General features: G+C 39.6%; 1 protein-coding gene, 1 long non-coding RNA gene and 1 pseudogene across 3 annotated transcripts; 2 read left to right on the top strand and 1 right to left on the bottom strand.

Moving 5' to 3' along the window:
* Nucleotides 1-1,409: 1,409 nt before the first annotated feature.
* On the top strand, nt 1,410-3,477 carry LOC133854945 (labd-13Z-ene-9,15,16-triol synthase, chloroplastic-like; annotated as a pseudogene).
* A 3,546-nt stretch (nt 3,478-7,023) lies between these two features.
* On the bottom strand, nt 7,024-9,213 carry LOC133853700 (uncharacterized). 2 transcript variants are annotated; one of them, XR_009896711.1, is made up of 3 exons: nt 9,087-9,213; nt 8,944-8,981; nt 7,024-7,336 (listed from the first exon to the last, which is right to left on the bottom strand). It is a non-coding gene; the product is annotated as an uncharacterized LOC133853700 (long non-coding RNA). The 2 variants fall into 2 exon arrangements; XR_009896712.1 differs by lacking the exon at nt 8,944-8,981 and having other exon boundaries at nt 7,024-7,315.
* Nucleotides 9,214-10,417: 1,204 nt separating this feature from the next.
* LOC133854738 (flavonoid 3'-monooxygenase CYP75B137-like) lies at nt 10,418-12,868 on the top strand. Its single transcript, XM_062291003.1, has 3 exons — nt 10,418-10,548; nt 10,650-11,598; nt 11,974-12,868. Exons 2-3 carry the CDS (start codon nt 10,660-10,662, stop codon nt 12,604-12,606), a joined length of 1,572 nt encoding a protein of 523 aa, XP_062146987.1. The 5' UTR covers nt 10,418-10,548; nt 10,650-10,659; the 3' UTR covers nt 12,607-12,868.
* The last annotated feature ends 5,784 nt before the right edge of the window (nt 12,869-18,652 follow it).

The following is an 18,652-nucleotide window of genomic DNA, read 5'->3' as shown; positions in this document are numbered from 1 at the left end:
GAAACCACCAAGAATGGTGTACATAATTCAATCACCGTATAGGTGTACGCACATCATGAGTCCACAAACAGATTCCTAACAACAAAACCTAGCCAAAACAGAAAGGTGCCCCTACAACAGCATAAACAACTTTTACTTGAACAGGGAGAAGGCCACACGATCTGGGCGGAAAACCAATAACTAGGTTGATCGAGCGCAGAGCAATCTGGGGAAGAAAAACTCTCAGACCATCATAGGCAGTTGCTACGAAGAAACCCAAGCCAAACAGAAAGGTGCCCCTACGGAAGCATAAAAACTGTTACTTGATCTGGGAGAAGGCCACACGTTCTGGGCTAAAAAGCCAATGACTAGTGTTAAGCTTGAAAAACAGAGCAAAACTGCCAGATGATGGACAGAATATCATGGAGCACCCAAAAAAGAGGCAGCCGTCGGAGGCAAAACCGTCGTCGACGGCGCGTGGAGCCCACGCGCCGCCACCGGCGACGTCGCGTGAGGCACAGAAGAGTCGCAGCAGCGAACGACCGCCGGAAAGCCTCGGCCACAAACAGAACCGGCAAAAGATGCGGGCATGGCACACACGCGTATCCGGAGTGAGGAAAACCCCAAGCACGTGCACACCACGCGCCGGTGACCTTTGAGCAGCTCGACTGGAAAAGACGGTGGAGGGAGCAGAGGACAACGACGGGGGCAGCTGGGTGGCCCGTGACATCAGAACATGGACGAAACTGAGCAGATCTGGCACCAAAGAAAATTGTGAATTTTAGCCTCTTCCAGATCTACCCACCGGCAGCACCAACAGCAGCTTCTCCGCTTCAGGGCCTCTGAATGGATGTTCCTACCAAACAAAACAGAAAAGACAACGAGAAACAAAAAAAGAAACAAAACCACCATAGTCCAGAACGGACTAGGGGGCTAAAACCACCACCGGAACAAGTTCGGGGGGACAAAACTCCACAACCCTATTGGTTAGGAGACTCTAGCCTCCACTGGACCAACCCAGGGAGGAAACAAAACCTCTAAAGCCCCGAGGGGCTAAGAGGAAACAAACAAAGGCCGGGAGGAGGGGGGCTAGCCCCCCTCCCCGGCGAACAAAATCTGGCTTTTGGAGAAGTTTTGGAGAGAGAGATTTGGGGAGAGAGAAAAAATTAACTTCTAGAAAACTCTTGAATAAATGGTAGTTAAGTATGTTGCATGGATATTCTGTTAGCTCAATATATATATATATATATAAGATCTTTCCATAAAGAAAGAAGAGAAGAGAAGAAAAGGCTACTAGAGATGTGAATTAATTGGCTGTGAATTCTTGGGTCCCCATGCATTATTGTTGACACAAATGTGCAGGAAAAATAAAATACATCTCTCCTACTCTACTTGTTCCACTTTCATATCCCAACAACATCACCATGGATATGATGACAATCATCTCAGATTTTCTCCAAAGTCTTCGCAATGGAAACGACCAACTCTCACGCTTGCTTTTCTCCCTCTTTTGTTATCTGCATGCTCTCTTTGTACGCGTGGATTTACGCCAAAAAATATAGGAAGGGCACCCCAGCACCACTACCCCCAGGCCCCCGTGGCCTCCCGTTGGTCGGGAACCTCCTCTCCCTCGACCCGGAGCTCCATTCCTACTTCGCCGGCCTGGCCCAGACCCACGGACCCATTCTCAAGCTCCGGCTCGGCAACAAGCTTGGCATCGTCGTGAGCTCCCCTTCCCTGGTCGGACAAGTGCTCAAGGACCACGATCTCACATTCGCCAACCGCGACGTGCTCGCCAGGGCCCGGGCCGTGTTCTACGGTGGGCGTGATACAGTATGGACCCCTTACGTGCCGGAGTGGCGGATGCTCAGAAAAGTGCGTGTGCTCAAGATGCTTGGCAACACCACTCTGAACTCTGTGTACATACTCTGTCGCAAATAAGTCCGAGAAACTGTCGGCTACTTTTATAGTAGAGCCGGGTCTCCCGTGAGCGTTGGGGAGTAGATGTTCTTGACGGTGCTCAACGTGATTACCAACATGTTGTGGGGTGGGACGATGGAGGAGGATGAGAGGAGTAGGCTACTACGGAGGGAGGGAGGGAGGGAGGGGAGGGGGGGGGTTGCAGGGGTCATGGCCCCCCCAATTTCCAAAAAAAAAAAAAATTTATAAGGTTGAATTTATTTATTTATTTATTTATTTTTTCTAAAAATTTTAAAAATATAAGGTAAAAATAAAAATTTAGCTTATTTGGCCCTACCAAAATTTTTTTTTTTGCCATTGGCCCCTACCCATAAGAACTTCTGGCTCCGTCCCTGCCGGACGGAATTCAGGGAGGTGGTGTCCAAGATAACAGAGCTTTTGGGAAAGCCAAACATCTCGGATTTTTATCCGGGTTTGGCCCCGTTTGATTTGCAAGGCATAGCTAGAAAGATTGATGGGTTGGTGCAAAAGTTTGATCGGATTTTTGATATAGTGGTTGATCAAAGGCTGAAGATTGATAGAGAAGCGGGCCCGGGTGATGAGAGGAAGGATTTTTTGCAGTTTTTGTTGAAATTCAAGGATGAAGGTGATTCTGAAACACCTATGACCATGATCCACCTCAAGGCTTTGCTTATGGTATGTTTTGAGTTTTCTTCTTTCCCTTCCCTTCCCGTGGTAAATTAAAGGCATCTAAATTTAAATTATTTTTCTTTTTAAAAGAAATAAATTCTCATTAATCCTTAGAAACATAATAATTAAATACAGGATATGGTGCTGGGTGGGACAGAAACATCCTCGAACACAATAGAGTTTGTGATAGCTGAAATAATGAACAAACCAGAGGTGATGAAGAAAGCCCAACAAGAACTGGAGGGTGTTGTCGGGAAAGACAAGATTGTGGAAGAGTCTGACATTCACAAATTACCATACTTACACGCAGTGATGAAAGAAACACTGCGGTTGCACCCAGCGTTGCCACTGTTAGTCCCTCATTGCCCCAGCCAGACGTGCACAGTAGGAGGCTACACCATTCCAAAAGGGTCGAGAGTCTTTGTGAATGTGTGGGCAATACATAGGGACCCTTCCATGTGGGAAAATCCATTGAATTTTGATCCGGAAAGGTTGTCGAATGACAAATGGGACTACAGTGGGAGTGACTTCAATTATTTTCCATTTGGGTCTGGTCGCCGAATCTGTGCTGGAATAGCAATGGCTGAACGGACGGTGATGTTTTCAGTTGCTACCCTTTTGCATTCTTTTGATTGGAAACTTCCCCAAGGACACAAGTTGGACCTGTCTGAAAAGTTTGGGATTGTGCTAAAGAAGAAGATCCCTCTACTCGCAATTCCAACCCCAAGGCTACCTCATCCATCTCTCTACCAGTAAGCAGCCTGCAGGGGTGCAATTGCCTGTGGTGTGATGACTGGAATTGACAACAATGCTAAACAAACATCTTCTTTCATAAAAGGATGATTGTCAATAAACCGGAGGTTCCTTAGTGGCCTATCAATTGGTTTCCTTATGCCATTCCTAAACAAGCGTTCTTGACGTGGTTGGCTGTGAGAAATAGGCTTACCACAGGAGATAGGCTCATGGTTTGGGGTTATACAGGTGACACACAGTGTGTTTTTTGCAGGCATGGATAGAAAGTCGAGACCACTTGTTCTTCCGATGCAGTTTTAGCTCCCGGATTCGGAAGAATTGCATGCAGAGGTGTAATATTGATAATCCTGATCTTGACTGGTCTAATGTGCTGGATGTTGGTTGTGGGCAGTGGAAAACTAAGAGAATGTGGGGTGTTCTCTGCAGATTAGTTTTAAATTCTGCTGTTTATCATGTGTGGAGAGCAAGGAACGAAATTAAGCACCATGGGCGTCCAAAAACTGAAGAACAGGTGCTTCGGTTGATCTATTGGGATATTCGGTCTAGCATTTCTGGAAAGGGAAAATTCACGAAGACTAGAGAGAATGTTGCTCTTTGTTTAATCTGGGACATTGCTCTTTCTGTTCTGGTTTAAATTTGCTTGTTGTTTGGTGGTTGTGAGCTCTGGTTTGCTCTGTTTTGTGTTCTCTGGTTTTGGTTGGACAACCTTTGTTTGTAAGGTGTTGGTATGTTAGTAATAATATCACGCACTTATTCATCAAAAAAATAGACCTGGTTAGGAATGGATAATCCTAACTATCCCTTTACTGCAGTTGTTTTTTGAATGGTCAGATAGTCTTTGATATGCTGGAGTCTTTGCCATATTGTCTTACCTCAGTTTTGCATAATATTATGACTTTCTAAGATGATACTCAGTGGTTCTTCGACAAGAACAGAGTATGGATCCACGCACACATAGGTTTAATATGTTTTCAAGACCATGTTTCCTATGATACACATGCATTCCTGTCTCCTTGTTTCCTGATTTTACAGATGTTTGTGTCCTACAGCTGTTTCAACTAGTGCAGTATGTTTGTTTTGAATTGCAGTACCACATAGTTAGTGTTCTGTACTACAACTGCATTAATCTCGTGTGAATCTATTTATCTGCGAGATGACAAGTAAATTTCATTGAATTATTTGAATTAAAATTGTATAGAAATTAAAAATGATCTTACTAGAGTTTCATAGAATAGAGAAGGATGGAATGCATCTGTTCTTTCTATCTCTACACCACAGGGCAGGTTATTCATCGGCGTTTTTCCTCTTAGGGTATGTTTGGCCAGCGATTCCCAGGCTAAACACACATTTTTAAACAAAATTGTGGAAAGTGTCCAATTTGGGAGTGCGTTTGAAAAACATGGTGGTTTGAAAACGTGACTCCCGATTTTAATGGGCGAATTGTGATTTTACCAAACATCTTCTTTGAGCAAATATAGATATACACAGCAAAACCTGGGCAACTAATAATTGATTTAATTAGTGTTTAAAGTAATTAAGTTTGTTGAATTCAACCCAATTATAGCGCTTTTTCACTTAAGGGTACTAATGTAGCAAAATGTTCAATCGAGTGTATGAATTTATCAAAACCATTCAATGTAGGGTATTCTGTCAGCCTCCGTTCTAAATCGATGACGGAAGTGAAATCACGTGACTTTCACGTGATTTTTTAAACAAATTTTCCCTTAATGCCCCTCTATGAAGAAAAAATATATTCATTTAAATTTATTATCCTTCTTATCGAATCTCAGGTACTTGGACATTTCCAATACCAATGTTTCTGGCACTCTTGCACCTGTATTCGGAAACCTAATGATGCTTGAGGAGTTGCTGCTCTTCAAGACCCGAATTTCTGGCGAAATCCCCGCAAGTTTCGGGAACTTTAAAGCTCTAAAGGTGTTAGACCTGTCCCAAAACCAGCTATCAGGGGCAATTCCTCAAGAAATAGCTTCCTTGAAGAGACTCACCAGGATCAGCCTACTGGAAAACGAGCTGAGCGGCGAAATACCGGAAAATATCGGCGAGTTACCGGAACTTGACACGTTACTCCTATGGACAAACTCACTGAACAGAACTCTCCCTCAAAAGCTGGGCTCCAACGGCAAGTTACAGCATCTGGACGTGTCGACGAACTCGCTCACGGGTCCAATCCCGTAGAGGTCCCAGAGGGCCACCACCAGCTCCCTGATGACGGTGTTGAGACCGGGGCAGAGCCCCCCGCACGTGACGATGGCAGCCTGGGTTCGAGACGGGTCGAAGAAGACTCGGTTGCGCGGGCTGGCTCGATGGTGGGCGGCGGAGTGGAGGGGAGAGGAGAGATCTACGAGGATGTGTCGGAGGATGACGTCGTTCTGGGAGACGTAGAAGCTGTCGGAAGGGTGGTAGAATGGGTTGCGGTCTAATGGGTTGGGGTGGGTTTGGAGGTCGTGGAGGAAGTCGGTGAGGTGGGGTAGTTTGACTATAGAGAATGACAAGGTCCTGTTGGCGTTATCGGCGTCTGTGTTGGAAAGGATGTGCTCTGTTGAATAGGGTGAAGGGGTGAGGTTGGTGGCTTCTGGGCACGAAACGGCCATGGCTCCTGTTCTTCTTCTTTTTGCAGAGAGAGAAAGAGAGAGAGAGTGAGAGAGTCAGAGAGGAGTTCGAGTTCTTCCTCGACTTCGAGTTTGAACAGCTTTGGTTATGTGACCGCTTTGGCAGCTTTGCATTGAGGAGTTTGTAGCAGGATGACACGTTGGGCGGCCGAGAGACAGAGAGCATCTGTGAGAGCCTGAGAGGACTTAAATTTCCTAAGCTTGGAGTTGAGAGACAGAGAAAAGAAAAGTTCAATGCGTTGTCATCCTCCACATGGTCTCTAGGAAGCTCTTTCCATGCAGTGAATGAGTGTGTCTTCTGCCGGGCCCAGTGCTTGGTCGGAATTCTCGTCGACCAGTGAGGTGTCCTTCTTTGGCGGATGCGATGACCGCGATGCGCTTGCATATGGGATGAGGATGCATGGCCGAGCACCCAGGGATAATGCTCACCATCATGAAATTTGTGACTTTTTGTAATTCACTGAGATTTGCTGTCCTTTGGTTTCTCTAGCTCCCAACAAGTCCAAGAAAATAACAGACGAAGCGGACAACGCCAGCGAAGGAGTGAGGGGCATAATCGGAAGTTTCACTTAAAAAGTCATGTGAAATCCATGTGTTTTGGGTTCTGTCATCGATTTAGAACGGAGGGTGACAAAATACCCTACATTGCACGATTTTGATAAATTCATACACTCAATTGAACGTTTTGCTACATCGGTACCCTTAATTGAAAAAGCACTATAGGTTGATACCCTTATGTGAAGTTTCCCCAAAAAAAAAGAAAATGTAATTAAGTTTGCTATAATTGTTTGGTTGTGAACTAATCCTTCCAAAACTTTTCATGTTTTAAATTTCCTGTACGTGGTTTGTGATATGATTATATCAATAGCTAAATTTCACAAACCATTGAGGTTTGTGAAATTTAGCTAGAGATTCATCTAACTGGGAGACTCTTGTACCTTTTGTCATGGTTGCAAGAACTGTGATAACCCTTTTTTTTTTTTTTTTGAAAACATACAAATGGATCTTCATAGTAGTACGACTGCATGTCGCTCAGCCAACATATGGCACATGCCCCATAACATGCACTTGATATTCAGAGTTACACCTTACAGCGGAATATAATAATGATTATACAAAAAGAGCCAACACAAGTCTATCTGTTTAAGGCTTAACATCATTACATCATATATCAACAAGATGGCTTATATAAAAGAATAAGTGACGCACACGTCACAAGCCATAAACAAAATACACAAAAGAATGGACAACCCGCGGTCCATCACATTATAACCATTGCGACAAGCTCTAGTTGTAATAACCCAAATACAATACTACGGGGTCATCATCCGCGTCAGGTGTACCTGCAGCCACAGTAACATCATCTATACGGTTGTAGTGATAGCCACATCCGTATAGGTGAAAATGTGAGTTCACCATCTCAATACATAATATATACCGAGACCTAAGTGATATTAAACTGACTGAGTTTTCGCAAAGAACCAATGTTTTTCTTTTAGTCTTACGTACGCTATAACAGCTACCCACTTTTGTAAACTTTTGTCTTTAGAAACACTTGTAGCTGATACAGTAAACACCGACTTTTTAGAAAACATTTACAGCGTACAATGCAACTGAGACTTATACGTAGAAGTTTTGTTGTTGAAAACAACTACATACATTCTCACATACTATAATACTTTTGATTCAGTGACTTAGGCTTACATACACACGAGGGCGTTCACATGCACGTAGACCTTAAGCTAAAAAACAATGGCATTTAAATCATGCAACCATCTGATAGAAATATACATAAGCTATTTTCCATTGAGACTCTTATGCACACTAATACGTCTAACAAAACTACTCATAGTATAAAAACATCACACTCATAAAAACAATGTTATACATGCTTATACAAGTTTCCTCATGGGAGTTACCCCAAGAACTCATGAGATTTAACCCAAGTATCTCATGAAAATTAATCCGAGAATTCATGGGACTAACCACAAGTATAGTTTCCCGTGGGCTATAAACCTCACTTCGATGCACATTTAGCGCTCATATACCTATGCCTCATACCTTAAAACAATATATATATACTTTCTAATTTCATGAATATGCCTTTAACTCATGCTTTCAATGTAAATCCATAAACAATTTAACACATCAATTAATCAATCAACATTTGCATAATTTAAATCCCAACAACAGCAAGTAATCAAACTCTTCAAATCAATTCAAATCACACTTTCCAGTCACACATCATATCTCATAAATATCATTGAAATTTCAACATAATTAAAACTACTTAACACATCCAAAACATATTATCAACATATTGTCGATTCGGTAATAAAATCGTATATCATTTGCAAATATATTAAATATATAAAAGTACATTTTCTCAGTGAGTAAAATACTCAATTTGACTGCTTGTACACCCAAAATTCCAGCAACTCTAGATTCGACCCACAAAGTGCCGCTAATACACAACACAATGCACCATTTAGTTTCTTAATCAATAATCACACTAAGTAGCACTTTGAATCGCTCAAAAGTTATATCACTAAGTTACCCATAAAATTCTAGGGTTTACTTTGTTACCCACTAATTAACTAAACCTATACATAGAATTATTCTTAAGTTTATAATTAAAATCTCCAATTTATACAAATTACTAACATTATGACATAACCCCATAGATACTTATTTTCATGGAAGCCATAGATAATTCTGGGATTAATCAACACTCTAATTGCAATTAATCCACAAATTGACAATCTAGGGTTTAAGCAACTAAAAACCCCCAAATTAATATTCATTAACCTAATCATAATAAATACTAACCACAGTTTTATATTTACTAACCCATAACACAACAATGCTATTTTAATGCAAACAACACTTACCCATAAGGTTTACTTAGGGTTAGGTACAAAAATTGCAATTTAAATACATAACTCAAAAGTTAGAGTTTTAGGAAACTTACCTAAAGTTCACCAAACTAATACCGAAGGTTTGGGTAGCCTCAAGAAAGTTCCAAATAGCCAAACACCAAAAGAGAACACTCAATTAAACTCACATTTACAAGATTTAATCAAAAATTCCAAAAAAATGAATTTAGTAATTTACCTCAAAACGATCGGTCAAAACGTAGATCCACATAGGTAGATCATGTTCCCGAAGTCAGATTTGATATTGGACTCTTGGATCTCCATAGATGAAGATTTTTCAATAGAAACCTCCCCCCCACCCCCCTCCCTCCCCCCCCCTTTTTTTTTTTTTTTTCACAGCCTCTTTTCTTGCTTTTTAAGTGAGGCGCGCCTCACATGTTGTTGCTCCCCGTTTTGGGGCGCAAGTTAATTTATTTATTTATTTTTTAAAGAAAGAGGTGGCTGCCTCTTTCACTGAAGGGTCGTACGTCCCTTCATTCTTTTTTTTTTTTTAAGTGATGTGCGCCTCATCTCATACATATATATATATATATATATATATATATTTCTTCTTTTCTTTTCTCATTCCATTTTTTTATTTTATTTTCTTTGGACTTAAAAGTATCACTTATATTTTCTTTTCATGGCTACCATTTATAAGTCCATAGGATAAAAAAAATAAAACACTTTTGTTTTATTTTACAATACTAAATAGACTTATTTTTATTTAATCCTAATAAACCTATTAAATATTTCTTGGACATTACAAGAACGATACTCTGATACCACTTGTTATGGGCCCGATTATTTGTAGGATAATATGACTGAAATTAAGAAAATGAGTTTAACACTTCAAGGGGTCAATCCCTCCTCTTACTTTAACGCACGGTTAAGAGATAAAAACTCTAGATAATTTCTGATACTTGATTAATTTGAAGTACTGAGATAAATACAAGGACTTTATAACTGCTAAAGCACTAACATATTAGCCTCAATATCTAACCCACTACTAGAAATAACTTACCCATATCCCATTACATGTGTAGCCCACTACCCTATTATCTGCAATTCAGGAAAATGCCTACATGCACAAGCTAGTAGGTTTTCAGTACGAAAAATTATTTCCTTACAACTCTCACACAACTCTCACATAACCTCCTCTCATATTGTATGGGACTCATATGTAAGACTCACATGTATGGGTTCCACACAATATGAGAGGAATTGTGTGAAAGTTTTTTTTTTTTTTTGACATGTCCAGACAAGAGGGGAGAAGGGAGATTCGAACTAGTGATCTCCGCTTCATGAGGCGTTATTCCCAGCCAATTGAGCTATTTCTTGAAGACAATTGTGTGAAAGTTGTGTGGAGGGATGGGAATTACTTTCCTTCCATTATTGCCTAGTGCAAACTGGAAACCTATGCACTCTCCCTGCCAAATGGAACACGCGGCAGCCAATCAGACCAAACCTTATCACAAACCATATCACTTCCTCACACATCCACTTCACTTCACTTCATCATTTCATCACTTCCCTGTTCAGACAAACCTTCCCAAATTAACCTTCGGAGTTGATTCAGACAAAACCTTTCAAACACTTCACATACGGCTGCGCATAATAGGTTTGTCTCTAGAAAGTGTACGAAATATATATCAGAAAAGGTAACAGAATCTTTTAGATAATACATTAATTTCAAGTTTAATTTGAAGACTTGTCATTCTTAATTCTTCCTTGTTTGTTTGTCTTTTTTCTTCAACAAAAGCCGTACGTACATGTTGAATACTGTTTTGGCCATGTGGTGGGATGCTAGAGCAACTCTCACTGCTTTAATCTCTATATTTGCTGTGTTGTGGTTCCTACGGGCAGTCGTGATGAAATCAAGAAAGGTTGTTCCTCCACTGCCACCAGGTCCCCGTGGCTTGCCAGTTGTCGGCTACCTTCCCTTTCTTGGTACCGAGCTTCATAGGAAATTTGAGGAACTGGCCATGGCCTATGGTCCTATCTACAAGGTATGGCTTGGCCAAAAGTTGTGTGTGGTGGTCAGTTCCCCATCACTGGTGAAACAAGTGGTTCGCGACCAAGACACAGTATTCGCTAACCGTGACCCTCCCATAGCTACTCTACCCGCCACATATGGGGGAAATGATATTGCATTTGCATCATATGGTCATGATTGGAGGAAGTTGCGCAAGATATTTGTACGAGAGGTGCTAAGTAATGCAAATCTTGATAGTTCTCACATTCTACGCAGAGAAGAGGTTAACAAATGTATTAGAAATGTCTATGACAAAATTGGGACCCCCATCGACGTTGGGGAATTGGCATTTTTGACGGTGATGAACGCGACCATGAGCATGTTGTGGGGCAGCACGCTACGAGGAGAGGAAGGGGCTACTGTTGGGGCTCAGTTTAAGAGTATGCTGGTGGAACTAATGGTGCTATTTGCAAAACCAAATGTTTCTGACTTTTTCCCATTCCTTGCAAGGTTTGATTTGCAAGGGATTGAGAGGCAATCAAAGAGGATTTCTCAGTGGATTGAACGCATTCTTGACTCTGCCATTGAAAAACGGATGGATATGGCCAAGGAGAAAGAAGGGGGAAAAGGAAGGATTGAAGAAAAAAAGGACTTTTTGCAAATTCTCTTGGAGATAAAGGATCAAGGTGATGCTGCAACATCGATAAGCATGAACCAACTCAAGGCCTTGCTTATGGTATATATGTCCAATTTCTACTTTCCGCTCCCTTAATAATAACTTCAACTTAATCTAATATATCTACAATGAGTACTACCTTTTGACCCGTAATTAATCAAATCCAGCTTAATAATTAGTTTGTAGTACGATCTGGGTATTCTTTTTAAATGTTTAATTTAATTATATGTACTTGTTGATATGGTCTTGCATGGTGTCCCTGTTGATCGTTAATTATAGATAGTAATTTGTAACTTTTAGTGTAACATATTGTTGGACTTGTCCTAAAAGCTTATGGTAATAGAAAGAGTTAAATTTAATCATTTAATTAGTTCTTTAGCACATATATGCTGATGTTTAATATATATATATATATATATATATATATATATGTAGGATGTAGTAGTGGGTGGATCGGACACCACAATAACGATGGTGGAATGGGTGATGGCGGAGCTGATGCAACATCCAGAGGCAATGAGAAAAGTGAATGAAGAATTAACAGAAATCGTTGGGGTGGATAGCTTAGTGGAAAATTCGCATTTGCCCAAATTACACTATCTAGATGCTGTCATCAAAGAAACGTTCCGTTTGCACCCAGCACTCCCTCTCCTAGTAACCCGTTGTCCAAGCCAATCTACCAACATTGGAGGCTACTGCGTACCCAAAGGGACTAGGGTTTTCTTGAATGTTTGGGCTATACATAGGGACCCAAAGATCTGGAAAAACCCATTAGAATTTCAACCAGAAAGGTTCCTAATAAGTGATCCTACCAAATTGGATTATTCAGGAAACAATTTTAATTATATTCCGTTTGGATCCGGGAGAAGAATATGTGCAGGGCTTCCACTAGCAGAAAGGTCTCTAATGTACGTCGTAGCTTCGTTTCTGCACTCGTATGAGTGGAAGTTGCCACAGGGCACAGAGCTGGATCTTTCAGACAAATTTGGTATTGTTACCAAGAAAATGAAGCCAATGGTTGCAATTCCAACGCCAAGGTTATCTAAATTCGAGCTCTACACTGAATAATAGAAAGTGAGAAATTAATAGAGGTAGCTGCACCGCTTCTGCTTGGTTCGGCATTCATTTGTCAACCAGTACACATATGGAGCTTTATATATATATATATACAAAAATATTGTAACATCTTTTATTTCTTCTCGTCCAAATAATGTTGAGATGCTTTTCAAATAAATTTTTATTGCCTTTGACCACAGGTGGTAATACATTCATTTGATTTGAAATTTATGTTAATTAGAAATAAAAAGAGTAATCTTAATTAATTTTTGCATTGGCCTGTGAATGAAATTTCCCCTTTCCATCCTGATTTTTTTTTTCTTTTTTTTTTTTTTTAAAAAAAAAAAATCAAGTTTAGGTCACAAGGTTTTATTTATTTATTTATTTTTCGGTTTTTTCCAACATTACAAACGTGGTTCGACCAGAGCCAACCCATGGTAATGCGTCACCCCCTAGGGCTGCCATGAGGTTGTGTTTTTTTTTTTTTTTTCTTTGTTTTCCTTTTTTTTTTTTAAAAAAAATAAACAATATTAATGTGATATATGAGACATATGGTAGTCACTGATTGGTTTGTCATGGCACCCCTTTAAATCATTGAAGTGAACATGGACGGATGATCAATTGCGATTATTAGATGTCCATAGGCACCATTTGCGATACTTTTTCAAACTAAAAGGTTCGTTTGATTTCCCGTTAAACCATAGGTTCTTGTAAAGATTTAACCCTAAATTTTTTCTCATATCTCTTAAAAACCTAGAAAAAGATTTTGAGAGTATTAATAGTATTGTGAAGTAAGTGGGAAACCACTTGGGGAAATCCATATCAGGGACTTCCATAGCAGGGACACAGTATTTCTAAAGTCTTCCAGAAGAATATTTCAGAATATATATTCCTTTATGAAAAGGACTGATCATGACAAGTATCTGCACAGAATATCTCTTAAGAAGGCAAGTTCCTGTTGAAGGAAATATTTTGGCGAATTTACAGCTCAGAAAGTCGGTTTTCCCTACAGCTAGTCCAAATGCCTAGCTCAAAAAGTCAAAGTCCTATGAAGGTCTGAACGGCGTAGTAGACGTTGAAGTCCGAATGGCCTAGCAAACATAAGCCAAAAAGAGCACACAGCAGACGTGACACACAGAGAGCACCTGTCTTCATAGAGGTCTGGACGCAAATGCGATGATTGCGGACAATGGAAGTACTTTGTGCAACCGTTCGGACGCTAGGCTTGCAGGTTTGAATGCGCTTCAATTTTTGCTTGAAGTTTCAGTTGCAGGTCCGAACGCTACCTATGAAATTCGATTTTTGAGTAGAATTAGGATTTCTGATGCCTATATAAAGAGGCTCATAGGCTGTGTATTTTTAAGAATTCCTTAGCTAAATTCTCATTGTGCTAAGACAGGGTGTTTAGGCAGAAATTGTTAGATGTGCTAACTCTCTTAGAGCTTTATTTTATTGTATTGTTTCAACATTTTCAAGTCTAACTTAGAGAGAAGCTCTAAGTTAAAGGAATCCATTGAAGAACTTGTTGGTGAAACAATCAGCCTCGAGCCACGTGGCCCTCAAGTCAAGTCGAAGTTTCAATCCATAGATCCGACCCGGCTTGGTTACCTCGGTTGTAACACCTCAGATGTTTGTCACAACCCTATACGAAGAAATCAACTCAGTGCCTGAGCACCTCGGACTATGACATGTCTTGATAGGTTGGTCACCTTAGACAGGAAGACTCTGTAGGATGCAGAATAAACTGAGATCTCCTAGTCTGTATAGAGCAAATACGTCTCAGATATTTTCACCTTGGAGGATTGGTTTGTGTACAGTACAAGCACCGTGAAGCTATCTTCTCAGATTCGGCAAGTAAGTATCTGTTAACCGTTAGAATTATATATCCAAGATTCGTGAGATTTCTGTTAAGTCTCCAATCCCAAGATTTCCGGAATGGATCAGTATCCCAACATTAATGGGATACAGGTCCCTATCGACGTGGAATTCATTTAAAAGAGGCGGAGTCCTATCCAACTTTTACTCGATTTCAAATTCTATAAAGATAAGGTTGAAACCTACACGATCTAGGACTTAGACTCCTAGTCCAACTACACTTCAAGAACTCCAGTGAGTCTTTAACTAAGAGCTTATAAATAAGACTGCTTCACCTGATATTTTGATATATATATTCTCTAGGCTCTGAGATTTTTAGTTCTCTCTAAAATTCATAAAACTTGTACTCATTTAGTCATCAGAGTGGGCGTAGTCAGTGCCCCCGATTAGTCGTTTGTTATTTTTGTAGATCCCAAGGAAGGCAGGGAAAAGAAGAAGAAGTTTGTTTGACGAATTACAAGGCGACACGTCACCATACCGGAAACTGTACCAATAGAACTCTTCAGACAACAGATCTGGCTCCTTGCATTATGTCTGTCTCACTTAATTCTATTCCTTACTTTGATGGATATAATTATGGCTATTGGAAATCAGACATGAGATTTTTCTGAAAGCAATAGACATTTGGCATATTATTGAATCTGGATGGACTACACCGAATACAGCAATAGCTGAATGGACTGCCTTCCAAAAACAAACTTGTGCTACGAATGACAAAGTTATGAATGCCATATGCTCAACACTTTCTGTAACGACCCACCTTTTACATAAAGGCATAAGTGAAAAATTTTGATTTTTCCACGTGTCTTTATGAAATCATCAAAGTTATAAAATGGAAGCGGAATATATTTAATTATCTAATAGATTTTAACATAGAAGAACATCAGAGCTTATAATAAAAATACCTCATAATAGATAAGTAAGTGTAATTAGATAATTACACATACGATAGTACTTGTGCCACGCAGGGCACGAATAATATACAATCATGTCAGCAAAGTATTACTATTACAATCCAACTAAAATATAAATATAATATATCCGAATAATAACCTAATGGACTACTACATAGTAGTCGACAAAATTGGAGAAAACACAGTCTCAAAATCCAATATCAGGATCTTTCTAACCATCTGGGAAATCCTGATACTCCTCATCCTCATAACCTGCATTAATGTTTAATATGGGAAAAAGAATAGTACAAAAGAAAATACCTAAGTGAGTCAACTGTTTCCAATAATATAATGAATGCTGGTTTATTTATAAAATATAACACAATGAATTTATAGCCTCAAGGTTACAAGTATATGCAATATATAGTCTAGGGTCATGAATCATAAACATAGATTGAATATCAAATAACCCTAAAGTAGTAATATAACAATTTTATATGCAGTGTATTAATTATTTATCTTTTGCACTCCTCTCGTGATGAAGCCAACAGTCCAGATTAGCGTGTTTGCCCGGGATTACTGTCCCTTCACTTAAAATTTATTAGTTTTTACTAGAACCCAAAGGTTCCAACATCAAGTTATTTATTAAGTTAACATAGGAGCCAAAGGTCCCACTGGCTTGTACCCCCTCTACCTACCAGCTTTGTTATTAGATAGTTTAAATAAAATAGAAAATATGTAAATTCACATGCACAACCAAATAAACAAAACAGTAAATATAATATTAAGGAAAAGTCCACCAATATTACCATCAGTAAGTATAAAGATACGGACAGTTCTCTCTCGAAAGACAATCCTTCGAAACTGCATAATTACATTTATGCAATAATATATTAGTAACTAATACTAAATGAACCTACTTATTTATTTGCTTTATTTGGCCATCATAACAACTATAAATATAACTGTATCTTATATTTATAAAATACGATTTACATAAATAAACATAGTGGTATAAAATATATTGTTATTCTGTCCTTTTAAATTAAACAGAATAACGGCATTAATATATTAAACGCCAGATACTAAAATATTTGGACAATATAACAATGCCATAAAAACATTCCCTTTTCTAACAAAACATATTTTGTGAATATGAATATGTATATGTATTATGTATAATAAGCTTGTGCATTCAATAGGAATAACAAGCAACAGGATAACAAGGAGCTGTTTCCTTTGGCTTGGTTTCCTCCAGTTCCTGTGGGGTAATTCCTTAGCTCCCTTGTTCTACTGTTCATGCCCCATATGGATGGGTCACTCTTTGCCTTTCAGTAACTTAACATTAGCCAACAAAGTATACCGGGTTCATTTAGTGAGAAGAGCACTTGGTGTGCACACTTGCAACACCTTTCATAGGCAACCCACTCACTTACTTACCTCCCCCCAATGAGGATGCTAAGCATTTGGCACTCTGGCAGGATGAATCATCACCTCTCCTGGTACAATCATACTGGCCCCCTTGAAGAGCTTATTGTGATGTCTCACATCGCCTGGGAATGAGGATGTGCTTATATGTATAAATGCATAATTTATGACACAACGCATTTTAAAGCAGTGATGGTTATGAACTTATCAGAACTCCGCAGTTAAGCATACTTCTGCGAGAGCAATCCCAGGATGAGTGACCTCTTGGGAAGTCTAGTTTGGGGAGCCAAAAGCGGACAATATTGTGTCATTGGGGGTGGGTCGTTACAAATGGTATCAGAGCCATTGCCCAACCTGAGATGGGGGGAGCGTGCACAAGCCAATGAGGGACACTAGCGGGGACGCTGGGTCCAAAGAGGGGGTGATTGTGACATCCCACATCGCCTGGGAATAAGGATGTGCCTATATGTATAAATGCACCATTTATGACACAACGCGTTTTAAAGTCGTGATGGTTATGAACCTATCAGAACTCCGCAGTTAAGCGTGCTTCTGCGAGAGCAATCCCAGGATGGGTGACCTCCTGAGAAGTTTGGTTTGGGGAGCCAAAAGCGGACAATATTGTGTCATTGGGGGTGGGTCGTTACACTTATCAGTCTGATTATGTTTTCGTATATATATATACCCCCTTATTAATAAATATCTTATTTATTTAGAAATATTCTATTTACACACATATACACTTCTCTTCTTCTTTTATTCTCACAAAACTCCCCATCACACGCGCGCGCGCGCACACACACGTTTACACCTTTTTTCTTCTTTTTATCCAAAAAATCACTCATCACTCTCACAAAACACTCACTGTTTTCACTCAAAAACTCACCCATCACTCTCACTCCATTTTGGCTGAACCACATAGCACACTCACACACCCTTCCTCACGTCCAGCGCACACACACACACACACACACACCTTCTTTTCCTTTTACTATTCTCTCTTTTCTTTCTTAAACACCCAAACCATTTATTGTCTCCTCTGGTCAAACTCACACAACACACACATACACTCTTTTCTTCTCTTTAACACACGCACAGTCCAGTACACACAAATACAGCAGGTTAAAACAGACACACACACACACACACACACACACACACACACACACACACACTCACACACACACATAAACATACATATATATACTATATCGTAAACAAGAGTTATCCTAATGATTTATTCTTCAAATATAAACATAAATTAAGTTCAAAACTTACTGGTTTGCTTTTCTATAGCCCAAAAATCCCTTGAAATCGCTCCAGAAACAATCCACACCAAGGAAGAACGTTGCTATCTAGAATAAATAGGGTAGGATTGGTATAGCGATTTTCTTGTCCCAGAAATCTTGCTCCCCCGAGTAAGCCGCCTACTTCTGCTTCTCCATCTTCAGTTACTTCTTCTATTTTCACTCTGTTTTTGGGTTCAAAAACAAAGGTTGTTTTGATTGATTTCTCTACCGATTTTACAGGTGTTTAAAGGTGGTTTGAAGCTTCACTCATAGTTCAATGAGTGATAGAAATATAAGTGAAACATTAAAACTTAGAATCAAAGTTTCAGTAACTCTAAAAACAAAGAAGAACAAGAATCACTCGAGCAGCATTTCCACTAAAATTCTAATTTCTCATTGGTGTACCAACTGAACCCATGCATGATTAGATAATGCTCATGCATGGTTGAGATCTATCTAGCTCTTCACGTCCTCAATGGCTAGATTAAAGGCAACTGTCTAAGGAAATGATTAAGAAAATAAAAATCTTATCTAAGATCTTATTTATCTCATCTGAAAAAAAAAAAAAAGATG

Source organism: Alnus glutinosa, chromosome 13, assembly GCF_958979055.1.
Source record: "Alnus glutinosa chromosome 13, dhAlnGlut1.1, whole genome shotgun sequence".
Classification (NCBI taxonomy): Eukaryota; Viridiplantae; Streptophyta; class Magnoliopsida; order Fagales; family Betulaceae; genus Alnus; species Alnus glutinosa.
This window is presented reverse-complemented; position numbering and strand designations above follow the sequence as displayed.

Bases quoted from the DNA above. Each gene is read 5' to 3' on its own strand.
- LOC133854738 (XM_062291003.1), top strand. From the start codon at position 10,660: ATGTTGAATACTGTTTTGGCCATGTGGTGGGATGCTAGAGCAACTCTC. The intron at 11,599-11,973 runs GTATATATGTCC...ATATATATGTAG, and splicing joins AACTCAAGGCCTTGCTTATG to GATGTAGTAGTGGGTGGATC.